Below are 23,868 nucleotides of genomic sequence, written 5' to 3'. Positions count from 1 at the left end.
TACATATAAATCCGTTCCCTATCGTTGTACATTGGAAAAATGTAATACTTATTAAATTGTGATTTGTGGCACGCTAAGCTACCAAAGGGCGAAGGCCGAAAGGTGTATAATTTATTCTATTTTATCATTGTCAAGATCAGTTGATTATCATAACATGTCATATGTAATGAAGAAATCAATATGTTCATTTTGAATTTACAAAACACTATACACAATATTCTATAGTATTTTACCTAAGTAATATTATGTATATTTAATAATATTCCAACTAGAATTACTCAGAAATATAATTTGTATGGTAATCTAAAATATTTGCCTTAGTGGAATGCTTTAAATATATTATTTATATATTTATGGTAATATTTATATTATTATTTAAATGGTGGTTATGTATACATGTTGTACATGGATACCCTTGCGTCTTGGAAGCATTATCGTTGGATTAATATCATTAGTAAGCATATTTATAGTTATTATATATTTTATTTTACTGTTCATATAAGAATACCTTGTAGTGTATAATTGATTTTAGTGTATAATAATGTAAGCACACTATAAAATAATATTTAATAAAAATAATTTAATTTAAGAATCAGTAACATACATACATGTTTTAAAATATCTTCTAAAATGTTTTTACATCGACAATCTATTACTATAACGCCATAACTACTTTGCTTTACAAGATATCTTTTTTTATTTTAAGATTGTTTATTTATGGTGAAACTAGTAATGAGAAATTCTGAAAACATTATGAAGTAACGAAAACAATATAATATATGCATAAAATCCTAATTCACAAGTTTTCTTTTAGATTTTTTTCTATGAATTATAATTGTTTAGGATTTTTTAAGATTTTAAGATTAAAAAATAATTACCATTTACGAATTTTTATTTTATTTTATTTTTGGAAATGATCACTAAATTTGTCAGTATTATTATCTAATATATACTATCATTATTAATTATTATAAATTATATTAAAGTGGGGTGAAGGATTACTTCCCTTAATATTCGATCAGAACATTAATTATTATTAAGTAACTTGAAATTAAAGCCTATTACGAATTTGTAATTTATTGTCCCACGCAATTTCCCTTTTTATCAATTAATTCACCTCATTACTTTATTCTCGGCTCATGATTTGTAAAATGTATTTTTCTAGGCACAGTCGATTTTAATTGGATTGGTTTGTCTTATCAGTATGAATATGACAGATACCATATCACATGAAATAAATAAATTGCTTTGCTCAAATAACATGTTTTACACGACACCAATTTGGAGAGTAATCGAAAAAGGTAAAATTAATTTTTTTAAATTAATAGTATTACCAAAAGCAAATTAGGTATATATAATATTTAAATATATTAATACATTGAAAAAATATTTATATTATACTTCGCTATTAGGATGATTTTTTTAAAGTAAGACACTTCGAAATATTTAATAAAAATGATAGTGGTAGGAAGTCAAAATTATATACGTGTGACAATACGGGTACAATGATAAATGGTTTCTTCATTATTCCACTTATTATCATGTTTAAACATTAATTGGTTATTAATTTATTATATAATCATAAAAAGCTTATATATTCTGTTATACATCTAACTATAGTCAAAATCTGCATTAAAAACTGATTAAAAAAATAGGTAAATTACTTAAATTATCTTTTTATCATTTTTTTCAACCAAATGTGATTATAGAAAATAATGTAAATAGTGTAATAGCTACTTTCAAATTGGTCCCCGACTTCCATGGTTTTTTTAATGTAATATTCTAGTGTAGTCTCGGATTAGTATTGCAATTTTATTCCAGGTTTTGACTAGTATGCTTTCATTAGAAGTAGTTTCAGCTTCAGGATTTTTCCTAAAAAGTATCAAAAACAATGATATACCAACTCAAAATTCGAATAATAATAAGTGTCTATAAATGCATGCACAAGTACATTTAATAACTTTAATTTCATATATTTTAAAAATTATTTGTCTGTTTTTACAGATCCAATGTTTTTAATTACAAACATTATGATATATTTTGTGTTTTACACTATTAGTTGTATTGCATTAATATATGGAGCTCTAAAGGTAAAAACGCTGGTTATTATTAAATTAACAAATCATAAAACTCTAAGTATTATAAATGTTTTCAGAGTTCAATTATTTTTATGCTACCGTACATAATACTCGAACTTATAAGGTTATTTGTTATATTATACGTAGTCTTAACATCCATAATTCTATTAAAAATTAATGTACTGGATTTTTTAATCCTCATTTTAATATCTGTCATTGGTGTGGTTCTTTTACGTAAGTATCTACTTTTACTTAATTTTTTTTTTTTTTTTTTAGATTTAATCGAATTCATTATGCTATTATATTTTCCAAATAATAACACAATTTATTTTACCAAAATACGTATAAAATACATTATAAAATGAGTAAAAATTATTTATAATTTTGTAGTTCAATATAAAGTATAAAAAGCTGATTAATCTGTATTTTATACACGTTGAATTAAAATAAATTTAAACTAGTAACATACATTAATATTTTAATTCATAAAATTTATTATTTGTTTTATTTATATGTATTAAAATATTTTTGTTCAGAGAATCATTGTAAGCTATTTTTATATTTATCGTGGAGGTACTGTTAGCTGTGAGTATAAATATATAGAGTACATTTTTTTAGGTTAGGATGTTGGGTTTTGATGAAGTAATTACACACACCTACAAGTATGTATACAGAGTGTATATATTATAGTTATATACTATAGTTGCAATTAAACATAAATATCCAAAATTATAATTTATTTATAATTTCAAATAAATATAATTTTTATTACCTGTTCTCACCACAATAAATAGTGGGTTTAAACGTGCTCATATAAATAATATATATTAATTTACCTTAAAATCGTGTATTTTAATATATTTATCCAGTGGTAAATTTATGTACCTGTCTGAGGTACCTAATTGAGGTACCTATTATTTACGTATTTAGTTGTTGATGTATAACTCAATATTGAAATTTGCATATTTTTATATCTTTCTGTTCTAAAAAAATCTAATAGCATAACTAAAAGTTGTGTTAAAATATTATTATTTATTAAAATACTCTTAACAGTTTTTCCTGTATTATTAATATACAGTTAGTATGAAGATCCACTCAAACTATTTCAATTTTAATTTTGTATTACAGAAATTTTAGTTTATTTATGGTGTTGTCCAGTGAGTTTGGTGCAGTGTTTATGTTTGAAAAATTCTTTAGCTTTTGAGTCACAAGAAGTTTTCAACAACAATAATATTACGTTACCAAAGACTGCGACGGCGGTGGTAAACATTCATAACATCGTGTATGATCCGCTATCCGATCATTATGGTTGGGGACCATTCAAACCGAGCTACAATTATCCTTATAAAAATATGCCACAATATGAGTACTAAATACTAACTGCTTTTGGTAAACTAGACAATTAGTGTAAAATACAGGGTACTTAATTTACCTTCTGTGTTTTATAGTATTTTATTCAAAACCTTCAAGTGCATTGATTAGGATCATAAAATAACCATGTTAAAATGATATTTGATTTATAAGGTCAGCTCTATAAACCACCTAGTATGAAAATATTTAATTGTAACTCACGTAACTGATGTAACATTTTCTTTGCAATAATATATTATTATAATTATGATATATTTGAGCTACAAGAAAATATCTAAAAATGATCATTAATAGTTTGTAATCAGTTTATCAACTCTCATCAAGTTAAACGTAACAAGGTATCAAAGTAGGTAAAAGGTGAAAACATAAACCTAATTTTTACTTTTTACCGAACTTTTTTGTAACATTGAAATATCATAGATTTAGTTGTCTTCACGTAATCATACAGCTCTATATTAGCAGCTACCAACTAAGACTATAGCTATAGCTTAACGCTTATATTTTTATAGTACTTTAGCCAAACATTTTCAAGATGTACATTGCTTTTGAAAGCGTAAATCAATGATTATGACCGTAATTATTTTACAGATTTAAAACTTTTCTTTCTAAATAAATAAAACCAGTGAAAAGAAAATATACTAAAAATCTATATGTAAAACCATACGATGTACAACGGAAGTATATTTGCCGATGGTATATTATGGTTACAAGTTATTATTTAGACATGAATATTTACAATAGTATTGAAGCGATTTTTGTAAGAATTCATCTCTTATTAATATTTTTTATAAGATTAACAAGAAATAGAACTTATTAGAAACAACTTATCATTTTGCATGTGTAAATGACTGTGGTCGATTATTTCATTGCCCCTACAGTCTACAAGTTTACAAAAATACAGGGTACCTCTGTTTTTTTTTTTTTTTTAACTCATCAACAAACCGGAAGGATTTGTTGAAAAAGCACTTGTGAAATTACTACATAATGTTTTTATAATATTATGTTATATATGCAAAGTAAGTACGTTATTTATATTCGGCTTTAATAATTGCAATACGTCGAGGTATCTGTTTTTTGTGGTAAGTAAAAATATGGATGAATTTTTGTTAATGATTAGAATAATCCTTTTTGGATTTATTTTTCTGAGCATGTATTGTTATAAAATGTTGTATTATAAAAAATTTAAATTAGAATTAATAAAATATCGAATCATATAATAATATAAAAACCTTTATTTTTATGATATTCCAAAACGGAATTTAATAGATATTTATTCTTTTGTAACGAGTATGAATTCAGAATAAATAATAGCATATTCATTGCCTTATTTGCATATATTGTCATCATAAGATGACATTTTCATTTTTAATAAATATATACGTCAACAGTTATTGTTATTAACTGTTTTTGGATAGTAATAAAAATATTTAGTATAATTATTTTATTTATTAAAAAAGCGAATTTCAAAATATTATAATAAATGGATTAGGTATAAATAAACTGTTGGTTTTACATGCAATTTTCACGCTTTATAGTTTTTGAAGTAAATGCGTTTTTTCAACTCTCAATTTTGTACGTTATTATTCGTGGTTTGAAGTTCATTGGTTTAAAATGGAAAATCATCAGATTGAAAAAACTCGATATGGGAATTCATTTTTTTCATATGTATGAAATACAATGTAACCATACAATTGCTGTATGATAGAAAAAAGTGTTTATTAAAACCTGAATGAAATTCAACAAATTATAATCACAAAATATATTTTTACCGTTTGTCACTTTAGGTTAAAAATGTATTTAAAAAAGAATATAGTATATTTGTAAACATTTTATCATATATCCATACAATATTTAAGTAATCAATAACTAAATTTTCTTATAAAGTTATTTATGATTTAAAAACTATTGATTAAAACTATTATTATTATATTTGTTATGTTACCATTGCAATAATATAAAATATATTATACATTAGTTTATCGGAACAAATTTAAAAATCTAACTTATTTGGACATCCAATGTTTATCTAAATCAATCTTGAATGAGAATTTATTTAATGAAATTTTATAAAAATGGATTTTGAGTATATTAAAATAAGGAAATATATTAATGATTATAAATTATACTTAGGTTTAAAATATACGAACTTGCATTATATTGTAATTCTCATTTTTTTACTATGTATTTTGGTTTAGTCTAGTCCTAGCTATTCGTGAGTAATCCTAATTACAGTATATAAGTGTGTTATACATAGGAATATATATAATATATACAAATTAAATTTTAAAAGATAAGCTGAAATACTACTAATCATATTAAAGTACCGTAATTTCTCACATTTTTTTAAGAGTTCTTAAAAATTGTTACACTTATGTTCTACATGATTTTCATGTAATAAGTAGTGCTTTATAGTAGTTTTAAACAATACTGAATATATTCCCCTTATACCGGATATAATGATTACATAATCACAAAAATATCATGCACATTTAATTTATATAATTTTAATATAATATATATATATTCTTAATACAATTTAAAACCGTTTTAAGCTACCTTATTTCTATTATCGATTGATTTGATCTTTAAACAAATATATTATTTAATAATTTTTATATTTTTAAGCTTTTACTTATTATATTGTAATCGACATCTTTCATAAATCACTTGATTAATTATTTTCCTATTAGCATAGAATAATTAATCAGTTCTAATACAAGTATTATCAAACTAGGTTTTTATAAGATATTTTTATCTAATACTCAAATGTATTTTATTTAAACCGGAAAATTGTCTATGAGTGCAGTAATGTGCAATAAATACTTATTATATACATAATATATTCAGGTTAGGTTATTTATAAATTAGAAGTACCTATCAATTTAATTTGTTTGTGACTGTAAGTTAAATATTTTTTCAGGTAGATCTGTATATTAATCTTACAGGGTGTCACTGCCCACACCAATAATAAATTATTATATCCACATTTTATTATGTCGATAATGTCATGCAGATGGAGTAACAGGGCAAATTTATTTTTCGAATAAATTAAATATTAGTAACGTATTATACGGTTTATATTTATGTATAAATAAATATTATATACGGTATAGTACATGTTATTTTGAAGATACTTATTGCTGTGCTGAAGAATATAAAACGCTATCATGGAAATTCGGTGGGGATAGTAGAATGTCGCACGGGCTACTCGGGTTGTGATCATAGTTTTCCTGACCGATCAGTGTGTTGGGCGACCGAATAGGTCGTAGTGTTTACAAACTATGTTTAAAACCTCTATAGTGTTACACGTTACTATAAGATCGAGTAAAAATTGTATCAAGATTATATTTATGTTTTAAACAGATTTTTATGGTTTCTTATCAGAATAAGTTTTGTTTTTATTTTATATATACATATAATCTCGGTTAAAAAAGTCAAATAAAATGATTTTTAATTTTTTTAAAATTAGCTGTTTCATTATGGTGATAAAAGTAAGTTCGAAAAATTATAATTTAACAATTAATATCTTATCGGTTTATATTAGTAATTTAAGTACATTTTACGCATTTAATGGTCAATTATGGTAATTATTAAATTAAAATGTCTTAATCAAGAATAGATCTATGAACGAAAACTGCATCCATAAAATAAAATAAATTTTATAATTTATTAATATATTTTGAACCAAAAAATATTAGTAAAACAAATATATGTTTTTATATACTGTTTTATGTTTTCATTTAAATGGTGGATATAATCAATATTTTTGTTAGAAATCTTTTATTAGACATTTTCAAATAGGTAATTTTATTTAAGTATAATATGTGTATAATTAAAAAAATTGAGTTAAATTTAGTTTTATAGAAAAAAAAATAATTGATTTGATATGTTCACTTATTCTCTATTTATCTTGACTGTGGTACTTCCTCAAATAGTATTTTTATATATTGTTGATTAATTAATAAAGAATTAAACTTGATTTTGTAAATAATATATTTTAATTGAAAACCAACGTTACTTTAAATATTTTATTATTTATTTCTATTAATAGAATTATGAAAAAAGCTATTTAAAATTAAAGCTAACTGAGTTAAGAGTTATATACAAATAACAAGATTATTTTCTATAAATATTTTAAATTTTTAAATAGTATACTTGTAAATGATCAAAAATTATTTTTAGGACTTGATGAGTCAAAAATCCATATATTTATATTATTGACATGCAACTTGTATGGAAATAAATAAGAGTTGTTAGGCCCCAAATATATTAAAATAATTATAAAAAATAGTAATATTCGTCATCCCCTTTACGTGACGATACTTTTTAAAGTCGAATTTGTATAGTAGGATTAGTGATAATAATGGGTTAATTATAAATAGATGTGAGAACGGTATAGAAAATACAATTTTTCTTTTGGATTTAATAAATACTATACACCGTGTATAGCCTTCGAGCACGAATGGATTTGTAGTATGTATTCATGTTGGACAAAAGTATCTGCATTCATACTTATTTATATGATCTGAAAGACATGGTTCAGTGTATTACCTACGAATCTTGTTCACATGTAATAATGATTAATGATAATTTATCATGAATAGGAAGCAGTATTGTAATATATAATGCTCATTTTTAAATTTATATAGACTAAACTTTACATTTTAACTTAAAAATAATTGATTATTTTTTGGCAAAATTTGAAGTCTATTCCATTATTACATTAAATTTTGTAAGTTTTATAAATCAGTGTTTATGACTATCAAAAACTAAACCAATAAACAATATTAACAAACTTAATATATTATAAATTAATAGGTATACCATACAGTAAAATCTTTTTATGTCGAATTTTTCGTTATCTCGAGCTAGGTACATAAATAATATTTTTATTGCATAAGAACAGAAAATTGTGTATTACATTCAGTATAGAGATTGAAGGACAATATTTGTAGTCATTCGTATTCAATATTGTGAAATAGAGAATAATTATAAATTTAATGTTCTGAAAATTTCGGACCAAATTTGTTTATTATAATTAATTGAACCATAAAAATTTAAATCTCTAATGAATTTAAAATTTTGCCAAATAAATTATCGTCAATTATTAAATAGAAAGATAAAATTTTGATGTTGAATAGTGAAAATATAAAAAAAATGAGGATGACTCCTTATTTGGACATCGATGAATGTTTATTAAAATAGTTAACTCAGTGCCGAGATAAAAACATACAAAACAGATTTTTAAAAAAATAGTGAATCAATTAAATATTGTAGTTCATTAATATGTATGTTATATTATTATTTTATAAAAGTAATATGTATCAAATTATGTATTTTAAGCATTCAAATTATTTACTAATTTTTTCCATTTTTAAAAATTCTTTAATAAAACTTGATACCACGAATTTTCTGATATCGCAAACTTTTTCCTGTTCCTCTTGAGATTCCACGTAATGAGAATCTGCTGTACAAATATATAATAATAATATATGTATAATAGTTTTTGAAAGTAATTATCATTATAGTATTTGTTGTATTTGAAATAGGTAGTTATTTACTATTAAGTAATATTATTAATATGTTAAATCTTAAATTATAGAATTTACTGCAACAAATTATTTTATCGTTATCTAAGTAATCAAAACTGAATAATTTGTAATGAAATACATCAAACAATTTTTGTTTAAGTTTTCGAATAAAGTGTCAATTATAATATATAAAAATTTAAATTAACTATTCGAGTTCAAGCAGTAATATTTACTAATTGGTCAATTTAAGATCAACTGAATTATTTTTAAAGTATTTATCCTGTATTTGATAATTTTTTTATTTTCTAATTTGTCCAATTTATTTTATTGATGTAGCTCTGTAATTGAATGTACTTATTTATGTACACCATCAACCACATATCACCAAAGTGTAATGGAAAATAATAATGGTTGACTATCGTAATTTTAAGGTCGTACCGTAAAATAAATATCTTTTAATCTTTGGTTTGCGTACCTATTATGGATCGTGGACGCTAGACGAAGACTAAGACTGGAACAAACTATAGTAAACGTTACAATTTGCTTCTTTTTACTGTCAAATTAATTTTCGACTAGCCACTTGACAACTGACGGGATCGTCTGTCTCTGCCCAGACGGTTTGTGTAACAAATAGACTAGACATGATAGTAGTGACGCGTCAGAAATCTATTGAAATTGAATAGGTCGGTAGAAAACTACATAATTTCACAATTATACGTTTGTTTCATATATACACGCAATTGATCTAAATTATACAATGTAAAATTAGACGAAGGTTTTAAAAAGTTCATTGATACAGAGTTTACAAAAGTATAATATTTTATACAATTGGTTTATAAAGTAATCAATTTGATAATGTGCAAGACATTAGTCTTTTATAATTCATTCATATATTCACTACTAAGGTACAATGTGTGTAATATATATGCCTATTTTATATTGGTCCGTGCCACTTTAAATACGCATCTTATTTGATTAAGTTTATATATGCATCTAGTAAAAAGTATATTTAAATGTTGGTATATTTTACTGTTTTATTATTTTTTTGTTCTAATATTTAATACTGATCAGTATTTTATAAAAAGCAAAATACTGTTTTCATAGTTAATGAACATTCTATGAACTTGATATTATTTTTTTCTACCAAATCAACATATCTTTAACTATTTTATTCTCATAAATTATTATATTATTATTAGTGTGAATATGTATCATATTTTATTAAATTACTAGATATTTAAAAAATAAGTAAAAAAAATTATACTATTCTTTTATGACTGTTGAGTTACTTAACTTATTAATTTTTTATAATTTATGAAAATAAATCAGTGTTAAAGTAGGTGTCTACTATCTAGTATTATATGTTGTCCTAGAGGTTATATAAACCCATTGTTGTATATCAAAATATTATTTATGAAATTGATTTAAACAAAAAAAAAAAAATAATACGATTTCGAATAGATCAAAAACTATATATATTATAATATAGTTATAACGGCATAAATTGAACGTCCATGTATATATGTGAACAAGACTTTCCCGCTAAAATACGGTATCATGTGAAAACTGTAAAAATGGTAATAATACAAAGTAAGACTGTTGTTATTCGATTTATGTTTATTGAGTGACAGTGCACTTGTAATGTTACAATGCGTATGCCTAACCATATTTTTATTTATTTTTTTAGTAACAGGTACATAATACGTAAAGGCGTATATAATTTCAAATTCGAGTTGTGTGGTGAAAATAGTAGTTTATCTTCTTATATCTTATGATATCCTATCATTCCTGTTCTCAATATATAATCAATGGCCATCGTTATTTTTATGTCAATAATTTCGGTATGATGTTTAGTTTTAAAACACATTTTTATGATTCCATTTAATAATTTTGATCAAATTATTCTTTGTTATAATATCTCATATAAACCACAATATTTGTCACTAAACAAATAACATATAATCAATCTACAGCAATTTTTGGTTATTATTATACATACTATTCAATATTTAACATTTTTAATTTAAAAATAAATGTTTTTAGGTTCCTTTTTATTGTTGATAGATCATAATATTTTAAGAACTAATGAGAATTAATTTTTATGATATCGAATTATGTTGTTACAATTCAGTAATTTATATATATAAGATCCGAAAAAGTCGACTATATGGAAACGAAACCTTTATCTCACTTATTGAATATATGAGTCACTTATTGGTATATGTATCATAAGAACTAGTAAAAATGTCAGACCATAATTTTGAAGTTACGCAATGGTAGTTTAATAAAGTAGATAATTTTATAGAATCAGTAATTTTGCTTATTGTTAGATATATGTATACTTTTACTTTTCTTATTAAATTGATTTACTATTGTTAATTTCACAATTTTTTTATGTACACTTGTCATAAAAATCACATTTAATATAATAAAATATATATTTCTTTAAACATGCCATATAGGTATATTATACGGTCTTTATGCGTTGTGGACATACATTCCCAATCGTATTCACGTTTCACTTTGAAAGATGTTTTTCTCATTATAGTTAATATTATTATATTTATTTATGTTGACACTTTCGTTAAGATTTTTAACGTGTACACGGAAAAATGTGACCTATATAAACATAACAATTGTTACATACAATCATAAATTTATATATGTAAGTAGTTAAACGTTACTATTAGGAGGAACAAGATCGATTGTTACAACAAGGTATTATTACTTGCGATATACGAGGAACTAAATGTATGAACAAATGTATACAACGATGTTTCATTTTTTTTTCAACCATAAAATAATAAATGTTGACATTGCATTTTTTTTTTGATAATAAATTATAATAACTAATGACTATTAAATATACGATAAAGTCTTATTTAAATTATATAAATCAAGTATTTTTTATAGTTACAACTAAGATATAAGTTTAATGATAGATATGCTTTGAATAAAATATTATTTCCTCTTTATTTTCAATATATAAATAATTCTGAATAAAATAAATAATTTATTTTTTCAAAAGTAAAAAATTGGTAAACAATGAAGAAACCCAATTACATAATGTTAATATTATTGGTTATAATTTGTTTCTTCTTTTTCTTCTTCGCCTTTCTTCCGACTATTTTTGAGATTGGCCACCCTTGTCCTAAACCTCCACACATCTCGATTTTCTACATCCCGTACGCACACACTAATAGCCCTCATATTATTCTCAATCGTATCAAACCATCTCTATTTTGGTCTTCCTTTTTTCTTTCAACATTATTTTCATAACCACTCTTACTGCTTATGTTTCCTATTATTATGGTTATAATTTTTTTGATTTCCAAAATTTTTTTTTATAGAATTTTCCTATACAGACATATGGAGTAAAATTGGGTGAAATTTGTCAGTCAAATAAAGATTGTGAAACAGAATTTAGCAGATGTCATCAAGAGTCTGAGAGTTGTTCTTGTTTACCATACTACGCGCGAGTGAACAACACATGTTTACAGTGTAAGTTTTTTCTTAAACGAATCTAATTTATTAATGGAATTCAAAATTCGTAATTATTTATAATTTATTTTCTTAATAATTAAAATTTATGAATATCACATTATATTCTTATATTTGATAAATGTAGTTAGGGGCGGACTGGGTATCGTGGGGAACGAGAGAGGAAGGGTCAACTGAATATAATATTATTACATTTTAACTAATAAATATTTTAGTTATTTGTGCTCAATTCATCCAAATTCGAATATTCTAATAGTAAATGATTGGTATTTTACCATTATAATTTAATATATTACATTTTGTATATGGGTAATTAATATGACACTGAGGGCCCAGGGGGCAATCACGCCTCCCTAGCCGGACTGTTCCTGAATGGTGTGAGGATAAATACCAACTACACTACCTATACTTCCATAGATGTTTTATATAAATAATTGAATCATAATTTATTTCATATAATTGTAAGTATTTTTATTTTAGATAATTTATACTGTAGTTTATTTCTTTATAGTATTATTATCTCAAGCCAAGTTATTTCATTTATTTTTAATTCGTTTTACTAGTGTTTTGAAATCAGAATCCAGAAGAATATTAATGTTTGAAAAACAAACTATCTATGTAGCATACAAAAATAAATAAAAATTATCGAGAGTTTACGTATATTAATTATATAATGTATTTTATAAAAAAAAAAACTTAAATATGAAATATTAGAAAACAAAAAAATTCGCGTATGCTTTATAACATAAATTATAAATTCGGATTATAAATAAAATCAGTAATACCTAATTACTATATTCTGTCAGGCATAAGTTAATAATGCAAATTGAATATAATTTAACATTATAAATATATAATTGATTCTGTGAATGACATGAATCAATAATAATAATTGTATAAATGATCATTGATTATATGAATTTATATAATTTAATATAAGGACATGCTATAGTCTTGATTATACGATTACAATTCACGATTTATCTTTCAACGAAACACGGCGAATGTGATAAATGATAACATTATACTATATTTTCTATACTTGGTCGTCCTTAGGGCAGAGCGAGAGGGGCCCTCACCCCGAGTCTCGCGCTCTCACCTCAGTTGGACTTCCTTTCATATATCATAGATACAATAAAAAAAAAGTTAAATTGCTGAGCAAAAAAAATGTACATATCATTATTTTTCATGTAAAATTGTTTATTATATAATTTATTTATATACTTATTCATATTTTTGTAAGTGCAAGGTTCTATATTTGTTAAGACTTTATGCACATTTGAGTTCCAACTAACGCGCGATAATGACATTTTCGGCATTTAAGGACCCGCAATTTTACTCTGCCCCGAGCCCCGTAAATCATCAGGACTGGGCCAGCTTCTATGATTAATCTGTAACTTCATAAAATATCAGCCGGATAAGTTTATCTGACAATTTTATCTGTATCATTTTGTCATATAATACAGGTAATTTTTATTAAAATTTGGCATGTTCAATCATCTTTACAGATTACTTTGATATTACACCTTTTACTATTTTACTAATTTTAGTATTTTATAATTCATAAAATAAATGTTTACTTGGTATTTGTATAAATACCTCTACGTTACAGTATAATTTATATTGTTAATTTTACAAGAATACTTCTTAATATATTCATCCAAGAATACTTTTTGTTAACATTTTTAGGGAATTTTCATCTCAAATAATTTTTCCCCAATAAAACTACAATTTATTACATATAAATTAATATTAAGAATGGTTCTATATTTGTTATTTCATTGCATTGGCATATTCAGTATTTTTGTTATCATATAGTTTTATAGATCAAATACGTTTGGGTTCATAAAAAACTGGAACAGGAACATATACTTATTGTTCAAAAATAATAAAATTAGTATTGTCCGTTCTATCGTGGCGCCTTCTATTAAAGCCCCGGGCATACTATCCTTGTTGGATAATTAAATTATTGTTACTGTATATGATTGATACATCTATATTCTATATATAATTTATGTTACAAACCATTTGAAAGACCTAATTTCTATTATGTTATCTAAAAGTAGTACAATCTAAAAAAATGATTTAATAATTTTTTGTATTATACTTTTGAATTAACAGCGTCACTTTTGGGATTTGAGTGTATCGTAGATGAGCAATGTTCGTTGAAAGTAGCTAATAGTAGATGTTTTAATAATGTTTGCGAATGTGAATCAAAATTCTGGCAGTATCGAAGACACACATGTTTATCTCGTAAGTAAAATAAACTTAATAAAATAATCATGTACTATGGACGAAAATAACTTAACTTTTTGTTCCGGAGTGGTTCTGTTCATCTGGTTAGACAGTTCAGTCGAATCGAGTTCACTTTAATTTGAATTAGAATAGTCAATATTTAAAAAAATATGAATTATAATGAAAATACAACATAAGGGGTTAAAATGTAATTTGAATTATTATGACAGATCTGTATAATGTTTTTTTTATATTTGTAATTAATAACTCAACTATTCATAAAGCGAAGACTCATATATTGTTTAAATTTTAACTCCCAATACTATGAACAATTCCATTAATTCAATGTTCGTATTGAACTTAATTACGTGTGCCATTGGAAAACAATAAAGATTACCATCGACGTACAGGTTCCCATACAAAAACGATAGAAATTATTCATTCGCGTGAAAAAAGTACATAAGTATACTATATTTACGTTTTCCCTGATCCTTTGGTTCATTGACGTCGTTCATTAACATACAGGAACCCGTTATATTTTATTTATGACGCTTTCATAATACCAAACAGATTGTAGATCCATGTCAGGAAAAAAAAATAATAACACTCAAACGTTCCGTGTATGTTAATATACATATAAAGATTATTAGAGGTCATTGTTGTCGAGTATTACGTGAGACTTTATATTGTTCTTGACAGCCTTACATGTGGTTATTCTATTACACGTGAAGGGATTTATATTATATTTTTACTGAAAGGAAAAACGGTATAATATATAAGCACCAACATTTTATCGCTACAAATTCAAACTGGCAACAAGTGCAATAAACTCCTTTTGGTGTAGACATATAGTCTACCGAGAAATATATTTTCAGCTTATATCATCAATATAATACAATTTGGTTCGCCAGATTCTATTATATCGATTTTAACAAATTTTCTTCTAGCCGATATGGTTCAGATTAAAGGAATGCTATTGTGTGACATCCTTCTTGAACTATATTTTAGAAACATTTTTCATATTAAGCACCGTAAGATTTAACTATTGGCATATTCGTTGTGAATAAAAAAAAAAAACCTTATTGTGATATACATATGTATAAATATTATTCAATACTCAATAAGAATATAATTTATACTTAGTAACAGCATAGTTGATATTGCATCATTATATTGGATATTTTTTTTCTAGTATAGCGATTATTATACATCGCCAATAAATATAAAAAATTTAGATTTTTTTATGCTTAAAGTATATTATTGATTCAAATATTCTTATTGTGGTTCTTGAACAAAAATTTAGACTACTATTATTAGTATACGGCAATAATTGAGAAAGAAATACAGATAGAAGCTCTTCTTATAAGATAAATATTGACATTTATAACTTTTTTTTAGTTTATTGATGTCATGTAATCGTTAATATATATATATATGAATTGTTCATATAATATTTATGTATACTAACAATTTTATTAAAACATAATATTGAAAATAATAATAATCATGTATATTTTAATATTTTATAATAAATATATGTCTGCTATTACTTTTTTATAGCTGCCAAGCTGGGAGAAGTGTGCTATAGTGACACGCACTGTACATTATATGATGAAAAAAATAAATGTGAATTTACTATACCAAGTGTGTTTGGCTTTTGCGTATGCAATTCTGCTATCCATAGTGATTGTTCATTAAAAGGGCAAGAGTCGGCTTTAATAAAACCTAATAATTCAGCGTTCAAGTACCCATTCAGTAAACCAGATTTGAAGAAAAAAGTACCTTTTCAAAAACGACCCTGGCAACAGAATCTGCGACATCCAACAACTACCTCAACAGCTCGACCATTACAACCAATCGACAAACCACAATTGCCTTTTTTGAAACGGCCAATTTTAAAAACTAACTTGACTAATAATGGTTTAAAAACAAATGCAATTTCGTTCGTCAATACCCAGTCATCTATTGTTTCTTTCAACTATTCAACAACTTCACTCAAAAGTACAACATTTAAACCTCAAATTGCATCGATGCCTACGCCTTCACCTATAAAAATTTTCTTAAAAAGACCGATAAAAGATTCACAAAATAAAAGTCAAACAAATTACAATAACAATACATTTATAAAAATGCACAAGAAACCAACAAGTAGTTCAGGTAAATCTAGTGAATGACAAACGTATACTATAAATATATTGAATATTATGATAATAGTGTGGTTTTAAAGTAAAATTAAATAAATCATATTTTAGGTATAATGTTAAGAAAAGGAGAACCAAAAAGACGTATAAGTCTTGGATTTCCATGTGTGAGTGATGCTCAGTGTATGCGAAATGACGAAAACTCACGCTGCATACAGGGTACTTGTGATTGTCAATCAAACAATAGGACAAGTAACCAGTGTTCATCGAAATCACGTGGTTGTTTACAAAATACATTCCAAGTAAATATACTTCAATATCTGATGACTGATAAAAAATCTAATCAAAATAGTATTCATGGTTATAGCTTGTTAATTGAGATATTATTAATAATAAGTAGGGAACGGATTTATATGTAAATGCATATTTTTATTAAAACGAGATATTTAAGATTCGATAAAAAATGTTTATGATTTAAATCATTCCTATTAAAATTATGATACTTTTATTTTACATATTTTTACATATTTTGGTATAATTATATATTTTTACATATTTCACTAATTTTTAAATATTTTTAAACATATTTTTATCATTTCATCATTCATACGTCTTATTCGTACGAAAATACAAGAAATTATTTCAAAATTAGATCCAGAAACTTTTATCGCTATTGGAAAAGCTCAAAATATTATGCAAAATGAATCATTGAAAATAATTTAATTTTAATTAAAAATAATTTAACAAAATTATTAATAAAAAATATGTCCCCAAATGATAGTATGCAAATTGTTGAATCAGCGATTAAAACTCGTAAGCGGACCAATAGATGTTGTAAAAAAGAAAATTCATGCTGTTACAGAAAAAAATTCCAGGCAATATTGATTTTAAAACAATCAATGACATAATGAATGGCAGAAAACCTTTTAAAAATTTGGAATTATTACCTTCTGATAGTATGCACTTGAAATATGCTTTTAATACATCAGTTGATGTGAAACGATAATTTAGCCGTTTTAAAAATATTTTGTTACCTAATAGGCGACATTTAACATTTGATAATTTATAAGATATTGTAATAATTCAATGCAACAAATCTTTTTGATAATTTAATAATAATAATCACTTTTTTTTTTAAATTTTTTTCCCCCACATATTTGGATGTTTTTAGCACATATTTTATAAATTATACTTACATATATATGTACATATTTCTGTATTTTTATTACATATAAATCCGTTCCCTAATAATAAGTTACTTGACAAAGAAAAAAAGCATACTTTTAATATTATAATAGAGAATATACAAGAATTTCTTTTCATCGTTTTATCGATAGGTTTAAATATAAAAATTATAGCTCTAAAAATTTAAAAAAAAAAGAAAAAAAAATGTGATAATTTTTAGTGTCGATCCAGTGGTAAATGTATTAGTTGGTTCTTTGTATGCGATGGCCGAACTGGGGACTGCGGAGAAGACGATAATTCAGATGAAGAATGTTCGGGAAATCAACAGTGTCCAAGCACGACATTCGCATGTCGATCTGCCAATGGTCTCAAGAATCTGTGTGTTTCCAGATCGACACGCTGTGACGGTGTAAAAAACTGTCCATTCGGAGATGACGAAGAAGGTTGCAACGCCTTAGGGCATAAAGGTTAGAGAAGACATAAAGTGAATTTTGTGCATGTATATTATATGTTTATGTTCATTACATAGACATTATTTGTTGACTTACATTATTAATCATGTTCTGAGCATGGAGTATTTTCAAAACGGATCCAAAGCGGATCTGTTAAACTTCACTTGTGCTGAGTTGCATAAAAATTTGATGAAGTTTACAACTCATTATGGCTTAACGGGCCAATTTCGGGTCATTATTTGTTGTTAAACTTGTACAGACCGTTAAATTCTAATGGGCGTATTTGTACAGTCTAGCATTAAATTTTTCTTATAGAAATAAACAATAACACGTACGCAACGGAAACCTAATTATACATTCGCTTAGTGAAGTAACAATAAAAATTATACAGCAAGTTCATATCTATATGCGACGCGTCGTGTGGCGTGTTAAATAATTTAACCTCAAATATATTTGTATGTCTTATTATTAGGGATTTTTAATTGCATATTTTCCTGTTGTTATTATTTACGTTAATATGTATCATTGACTTAAAAAAAAAAAATGATAAAATAATTGTAAAATAATAAAACAAATCATTAATAGATATACAAAATAAAAAGAAAATTCAGTTTTTTTACTATAAAAATATATTGCTTGTGCGCGAATTATTATTCTACTGATTGTAACTGTAATAACCAAGTATTATTTGGGATTTTACTGTTGAATACTTCAACATTATCAATTATTTTAAGAAAGTATATTTTCAGAAATGTACAAGGCTTCCTGTATTCTGGGACTCCGGGGCACTGATTCACTTTGCCCTATGATAACTATACCACTGAAATAAACGTTTTATTTTTATAGTTATACTTAGAAAAGTTGAAATCTATTGTTATATAAAATATCAATATACGAGTGTAATGAGCACGATTTGGAAAAAGCACCAGAAGAGATGGCGAGATGTTTCCAATTATATTATTTGATTATCAGATGGCAAAAAACGATGTGTCAATAATTAGACCGAATCCGTAGAATTTATATCCAAGCTGAGAATCATCGGCTTCTTGAACAAGTGGAACATTTTAAATACCTAGGCAGATCAATCAACCGAGATGGAAGATGCATCATTGAAATAAGATTCAGAATCGCACAGGCAAAGTCAGCGTTAATGAATAAAAGAGAAAATAGTTATGCTCCAATAGCATGAGTATTAAGGTGAGAAAACGTTTCAAAAAAGTATATATATGAATTGTGGTCTTATACGGCTACGGAACCTGGATACTAACAAAGCAGAACAACGATTCCTCGAAAGCTTTGAAATGTGATGTTGGAAATACTCACTGAAATAAATTAACGCTAAGAGCTAATTAAAACGCAAGACGATGGAATAGAATTGGTCATGTATTGAAGCACAAAAATGAACTAGTTTATAGAATAATAGAAGGAAAAGCTTTTTAACTTAAGGGATATATTCATGTTTCAGATATTAACAAATTACTATTAACCATTTAAAAAACACTATTTATTTTCAGTAGATATTTCTTGGGATGGTTTTCAATCACATAAAAAAATGAGATTTGGCTTAGATCTTACAGCATATACATTGAGTATATTTTTTAGTGTTGTACACAAATAAAAGCTAACTTTATACAGGAACAAACACGCGAAACTACATTTCATGCGCTAATGTTCACTAAATAATACTAAATTTTCGATTTCACGTTCTACAGGATGTCCGGCGTATACTTTTCAATGCGGAGATGGCCAATGTCTGCCTGAGTATGAGCTGTGTAACGCCGTTGTCACGTGCGTGGACAAATCGGACGAGCTGGAAGGCCTTTGTGGTGGTGGAGGTGCGTCGATGACCGTTGGCAACAAGACAACCGTTACGAGGTCACCGCCGCCATTGACGCGGGTTCGCGGCGCTTACAGGCATAGTCCTGCGGAATGTCCTTTCCGGTGCAGGAATGGCAGGTGTAGATCAACAGCCGTGTTGTGTTCTGGCCGAGACGGATGTGGCGACGGGTCGGACGAATCCGGTTGTTCCGTTTGCAGTAAGTGCGACATATTGTATTACATATATTTAATAGATACAATTATTAATATACAATTAACATAACATATTATTATATTATAATACTACGTCATGGTTTATTTAAACGATAATCAAAATATATTTTATGTGTTGCAATATGTCACAAACACGTTTTGTAATTAATTTTAACTAAAGCAGTATTGACCACGAAAACAAATGTTCTAATATAGTATTAAGAAAAATAATTTCATCGACCATATTCTTTTAACGAAAAATCAAAAAAAAAATACACAGAATAAAAGAAAATAAAAGAAGATTTATTTAAAAGCTGTATACAAATTATGGGAAATCGTTCGTGGTGGTCGGGTAGCATGGCTTCCTGGAACGTTTGAACAAAATAATAAAGTGATCGCTCTTTTTTTGTTAAGTAAACAGCGGCATCCGTATACTTTTATTTAGTTGATTCGAGCATTGTGTTACACTGCTAATAATGTACACTCTGATGTAGTGGATTAAGCATTACAGCATTATAACACTACCATAAGCGCATTATATAATTAACTTCCCGGAGCCCATTATTTAGTCGGATTTCCCTCTAACGGTAACCGTAGTTAAGTGACACCGACGACCGATACACCCGAGCTGTTTCACGTCAAACACACTATACAATTATTGGGACTTGGTTAAGCGAGTAATACCTGTATACATTTATAATATCGCAGAGTTGGAGTTTAAGTCATGCATACATAAGATAGAATTATATGTGCAAGCTTTTTTCATGATTTATACACGAAAACTCTTCCTGGTTGGTGCTGTATTGAGTCTTATATTTTAAAATTACAAACTAAGAGAAAATCAATTTTCAGATAGTTTTGAGTCAAAAATAAATGAAAACAATTTTTACAACAAGATATAATGTTGTTTGAGAAAACAACACATATATTATGACTTTTACAGTTTATGTACTCGATAATTTTAACGTATGTATTATGTGTTTTCATACATCTCTTATAACAACTGTTTAAATGTTTTATTTTTAATTTTTAAACTGACATTTTTCTTTTACGTTTTTTTGAAAGAAAATACAACCATCCGTGCAATTTTAACAAAGAATATTATAAACAAATAAAAAATTATAATTTACAAGTAGAGGATGATATCTATATAACTTTAGTTGTGGTAAATCCATGGTTGTAAGTCCTATTTGTCTTATTGTCATATTTGCGATGGATTGAATAATGAATCATTTAAAAGAGCTTTAGTTTTAAAAATACGAATCATTACTTTTAATATGCTAAGTGATCCCAATTACTTGTGTGAATAAATTAGTTAAGACAGATTTATATTTTACAATTCACGCTATATTGTCACCTCAAATGGTTTCATCATATGTTTGTATGTGTATGTGTATGTGTATGTGTATGTGTATATGTATGCGTATGCGTATGCTCGCGCGCGTATTGAAACCAATTTGTCATATTTACAATATTTGTATGACAAAATAATTTTTAATATATGCTTATTTTTCATGTCTAAATTAATGACAATATGATCAAATTATAATTTGCAGTAATTTTTTTACGGTGATTATTTTGAAAATTAAGTAGTGATTCTAGAACCTAGATCTATCAATATTATAGGAAAAATACTAGATATTTTAATTTGATTTTTTATTGATTGGATAAATGATTTATATTGATATATACTTACTAAATTTTAATAGAGTTAATATATAGAGTTAAAAATAATATATAGGCACAGTATAAAAATTATACAACTTCAAAGTATGTTTTATACATTTTTAAATTGTAATATAATTTATATTTTGTTTTAGAATGTCCTGCAGTTTCTTAAATGTATTGAAGTTGCTTTTATGAAGATTTTATCATTCTTTTAAAATCACATGCAAAAATGTAAGTTAAGTGTAATTTTAAATGTTGTAAATATTTTTAAGTTTTTGATACATTTTATAACTGTTTTTAAATAGGTATATAAAATTTTTATGTTTTATTTAATATACTTATTGTCTTAAAGGATGATTATAATTTTTTATAATTCTATTGAAAAATAAATCATTTTATTTTATAACATATTTGATTTGTAATTCAACTATTAAATTATACAGAATATTAGGCTGTTCAGTCTTCGTATATTTGTATGTATTAATATAACTTGTAAGAATACGGTACATTAATGTATACGGTATTCGGCACACCTATATCTAATTGTGTATACAAGGGTATACTCTATATACTCACTTCTTTAGTTTATTATTTTATCTAACTCACTAAAAGTACGATGTTACATGAGTATACAGCTGTGTAGCCCCGTATACCCATTGAAATGTCCAGATTCATGAACAAAATATCTTTTATTTTTTTATTTTAAATTCACATTTAAAATCAGATATTAACAGGTAAGTACCTAAATAATAAATGTTTATTTGTCTGTGTTTCTCAGATGATTATTAAAAATATTTTGATAATAAATGATTAAAGAAACAATTTATTATTATCTATAAACATCAATTCAAGTACGAATTACACCACCCATAATATCCAATATTTTGTGTCTATTTTTAGTTAAATATTTTTGTTTCTTGTAATATGTATGTGTTGTAAAAATGTCAAATGATAAATTATGTAAAATTTATATACCTATTATTAATTAGGTTTTAATGGGGGATTTTTTTTTTTTTTTTTGAAAAGTCAATAGAAAAAATATTAAATTGATTTTCTAAAGTATAAACTAGAAAATTATTATGTTTCTAATATAAAAAGGTGTGAGAAAAATTACAGCAGATTTGTCGAGCGAGACTGAGAAACTTTTAGTTTCGCTTAATGATAGTATGTATATTGTATTCTCACCTACCCACGTGAAAAAAGCATATATCTAAAAAATTTGTATAGCCACCTAGCCTATATCTTTATACTATATAGTTATATTAAATTACTTTTGACCTGTATTCCTAGTTCAATTGAGATGCTTATCGTAGTTTTTCAGCAGATAAAATCTTATAGCTACTCATTTATGAACAAAACCAAGTACTTAACTTTAATAACGTTATATTGGATGGAAGACTTGAAGTACGGTTACTGCAACTTAAAAGATTTTTTTGTTTTAGAAAAGTAGAATAAATTATAGTATAATATACTATGTATAATACATATAATATATTACATTTGTGCATTAATAACACAAATTTTTAAATAGTGTACTTACAAGATTCAGAGATACTTCATACTATATAGACGTTAATCATTTATTAGCGATCATGTATGGACTATGTGTTACATTATTATATACATACCTATATATACAATGGAGTATTATATGGTATTATATAATTATTTTAAA

At 25.4% G+C, this 23,868-nt stretch overlaps 2 protein-coding genes across 2 annotated transcripts; both read left to right on the top strand.

Moving 5' to 3' along the window:
- Positions 1-379: 379 nt before the first annotated feature.
- LOC112689362 lies at positions 380-3,577 on the top strand. Its single transcript, XM_025563052.1, has 5 exons — positions 380-454; positions 1,166-1,301; positions 2,005-2,090; positions 2,156-2,312; positions 3,207-3,577. Exons 1-5 carry the CDS (start codon positions 380-382, stop codon positions 3,449-3,451), a joined length of 699 nt encoding a protein of 232 aa, XP_025418837.1. The 3' UTR covers positions 3,452-3,577.
- Positions 3,578-6,700: 3,123 nt separating this feature from the next.
- Positions 6,701-22,495, top strand: LOC112689342. Its single transcript, XM_025563008.1, has 8 exons — positions 6,701-6,940; positions 12,331-12,481; positions 14,603-14,734; positions 16,277-16,873; positions 16,969-17,159; positions 18,263-18,509; positions 20,207-20,530; positions 22,346-22,495. Exons 1-8 carry the CDS (start codon positions 6,893-6,895, stop codon positions 22,363-22,365), a joined length of 1,710 nt encoding a protein of 569 aa, XP_025418793.1. The 5' UTR covers positions 6,701-6,892; the 3' UTR covers positions 22,366-22,495.
- The last annotated feature ends 1,373 nt before the right edge of the window (positions 22,496-23,868 follow it).

The sequence above is a fragment of the Sipha flava genome, unplaced genomic scaffold (assembly GCF_003268045.1).
Source record: "Sipha flava isolate LNK unplaced genomic scaffold, YSA_version1 111_pilon_pilon, whole genome shotgun sequence".
Classification (NCBI taxonomy): domain Eukaryota; kingdom Metazoa; phylum Arthropoda; class Insecta; order Hemiptera; family Aphididae; genus Sipha; species Sipha flava.
Note: the sequence above shows the minus strand (reverse complement) of the source record. Positions and strands in the feature narration are given on the sequence as shown.

Coding starts and splice junctions, on each gene's coding strand:
- LOC112689362 (XM_025563052.1), top strand. CDS start 380: ATGGTGGTTATGTATACATGTTGTACATGGATACCCTTGCGTCTTGGA. Junction 2,091..2,155: donor TAATATATGGAGCTCTAAAG/GTAAAAACGCTG, acceptor AAATGTTTTCAG/AGTTCAATTATTTTTATGCT. Junction 2,313..3,206: donor CATTGGTGTGGTTCTTTTAC/GTAAGTATCTAC, acceptor TTTGTATTACAG/AAATTTTAGTTTATTTATGG.
- LOC112689342 (XM_025563008.1), top strand. CDS start 6,893: ATGATTTTTAATTTTTTTAAAATTAGCTGTTTCATTATGGTGATAAAA. Junction 16,874..16,968: donor GAAACCAACAAGTAGTTCAG/GTAAATCTAGTG, acceptor ATCATATTTTAG/GTATAATGTTAAGAAAAGGA. Junction 17,160..18,262: donor GTTTACAAAATACATTCCAA/GTAAATATACTT, acceptor GATAATTTTTAG/TGTCGATCCAGTGGTAAATG.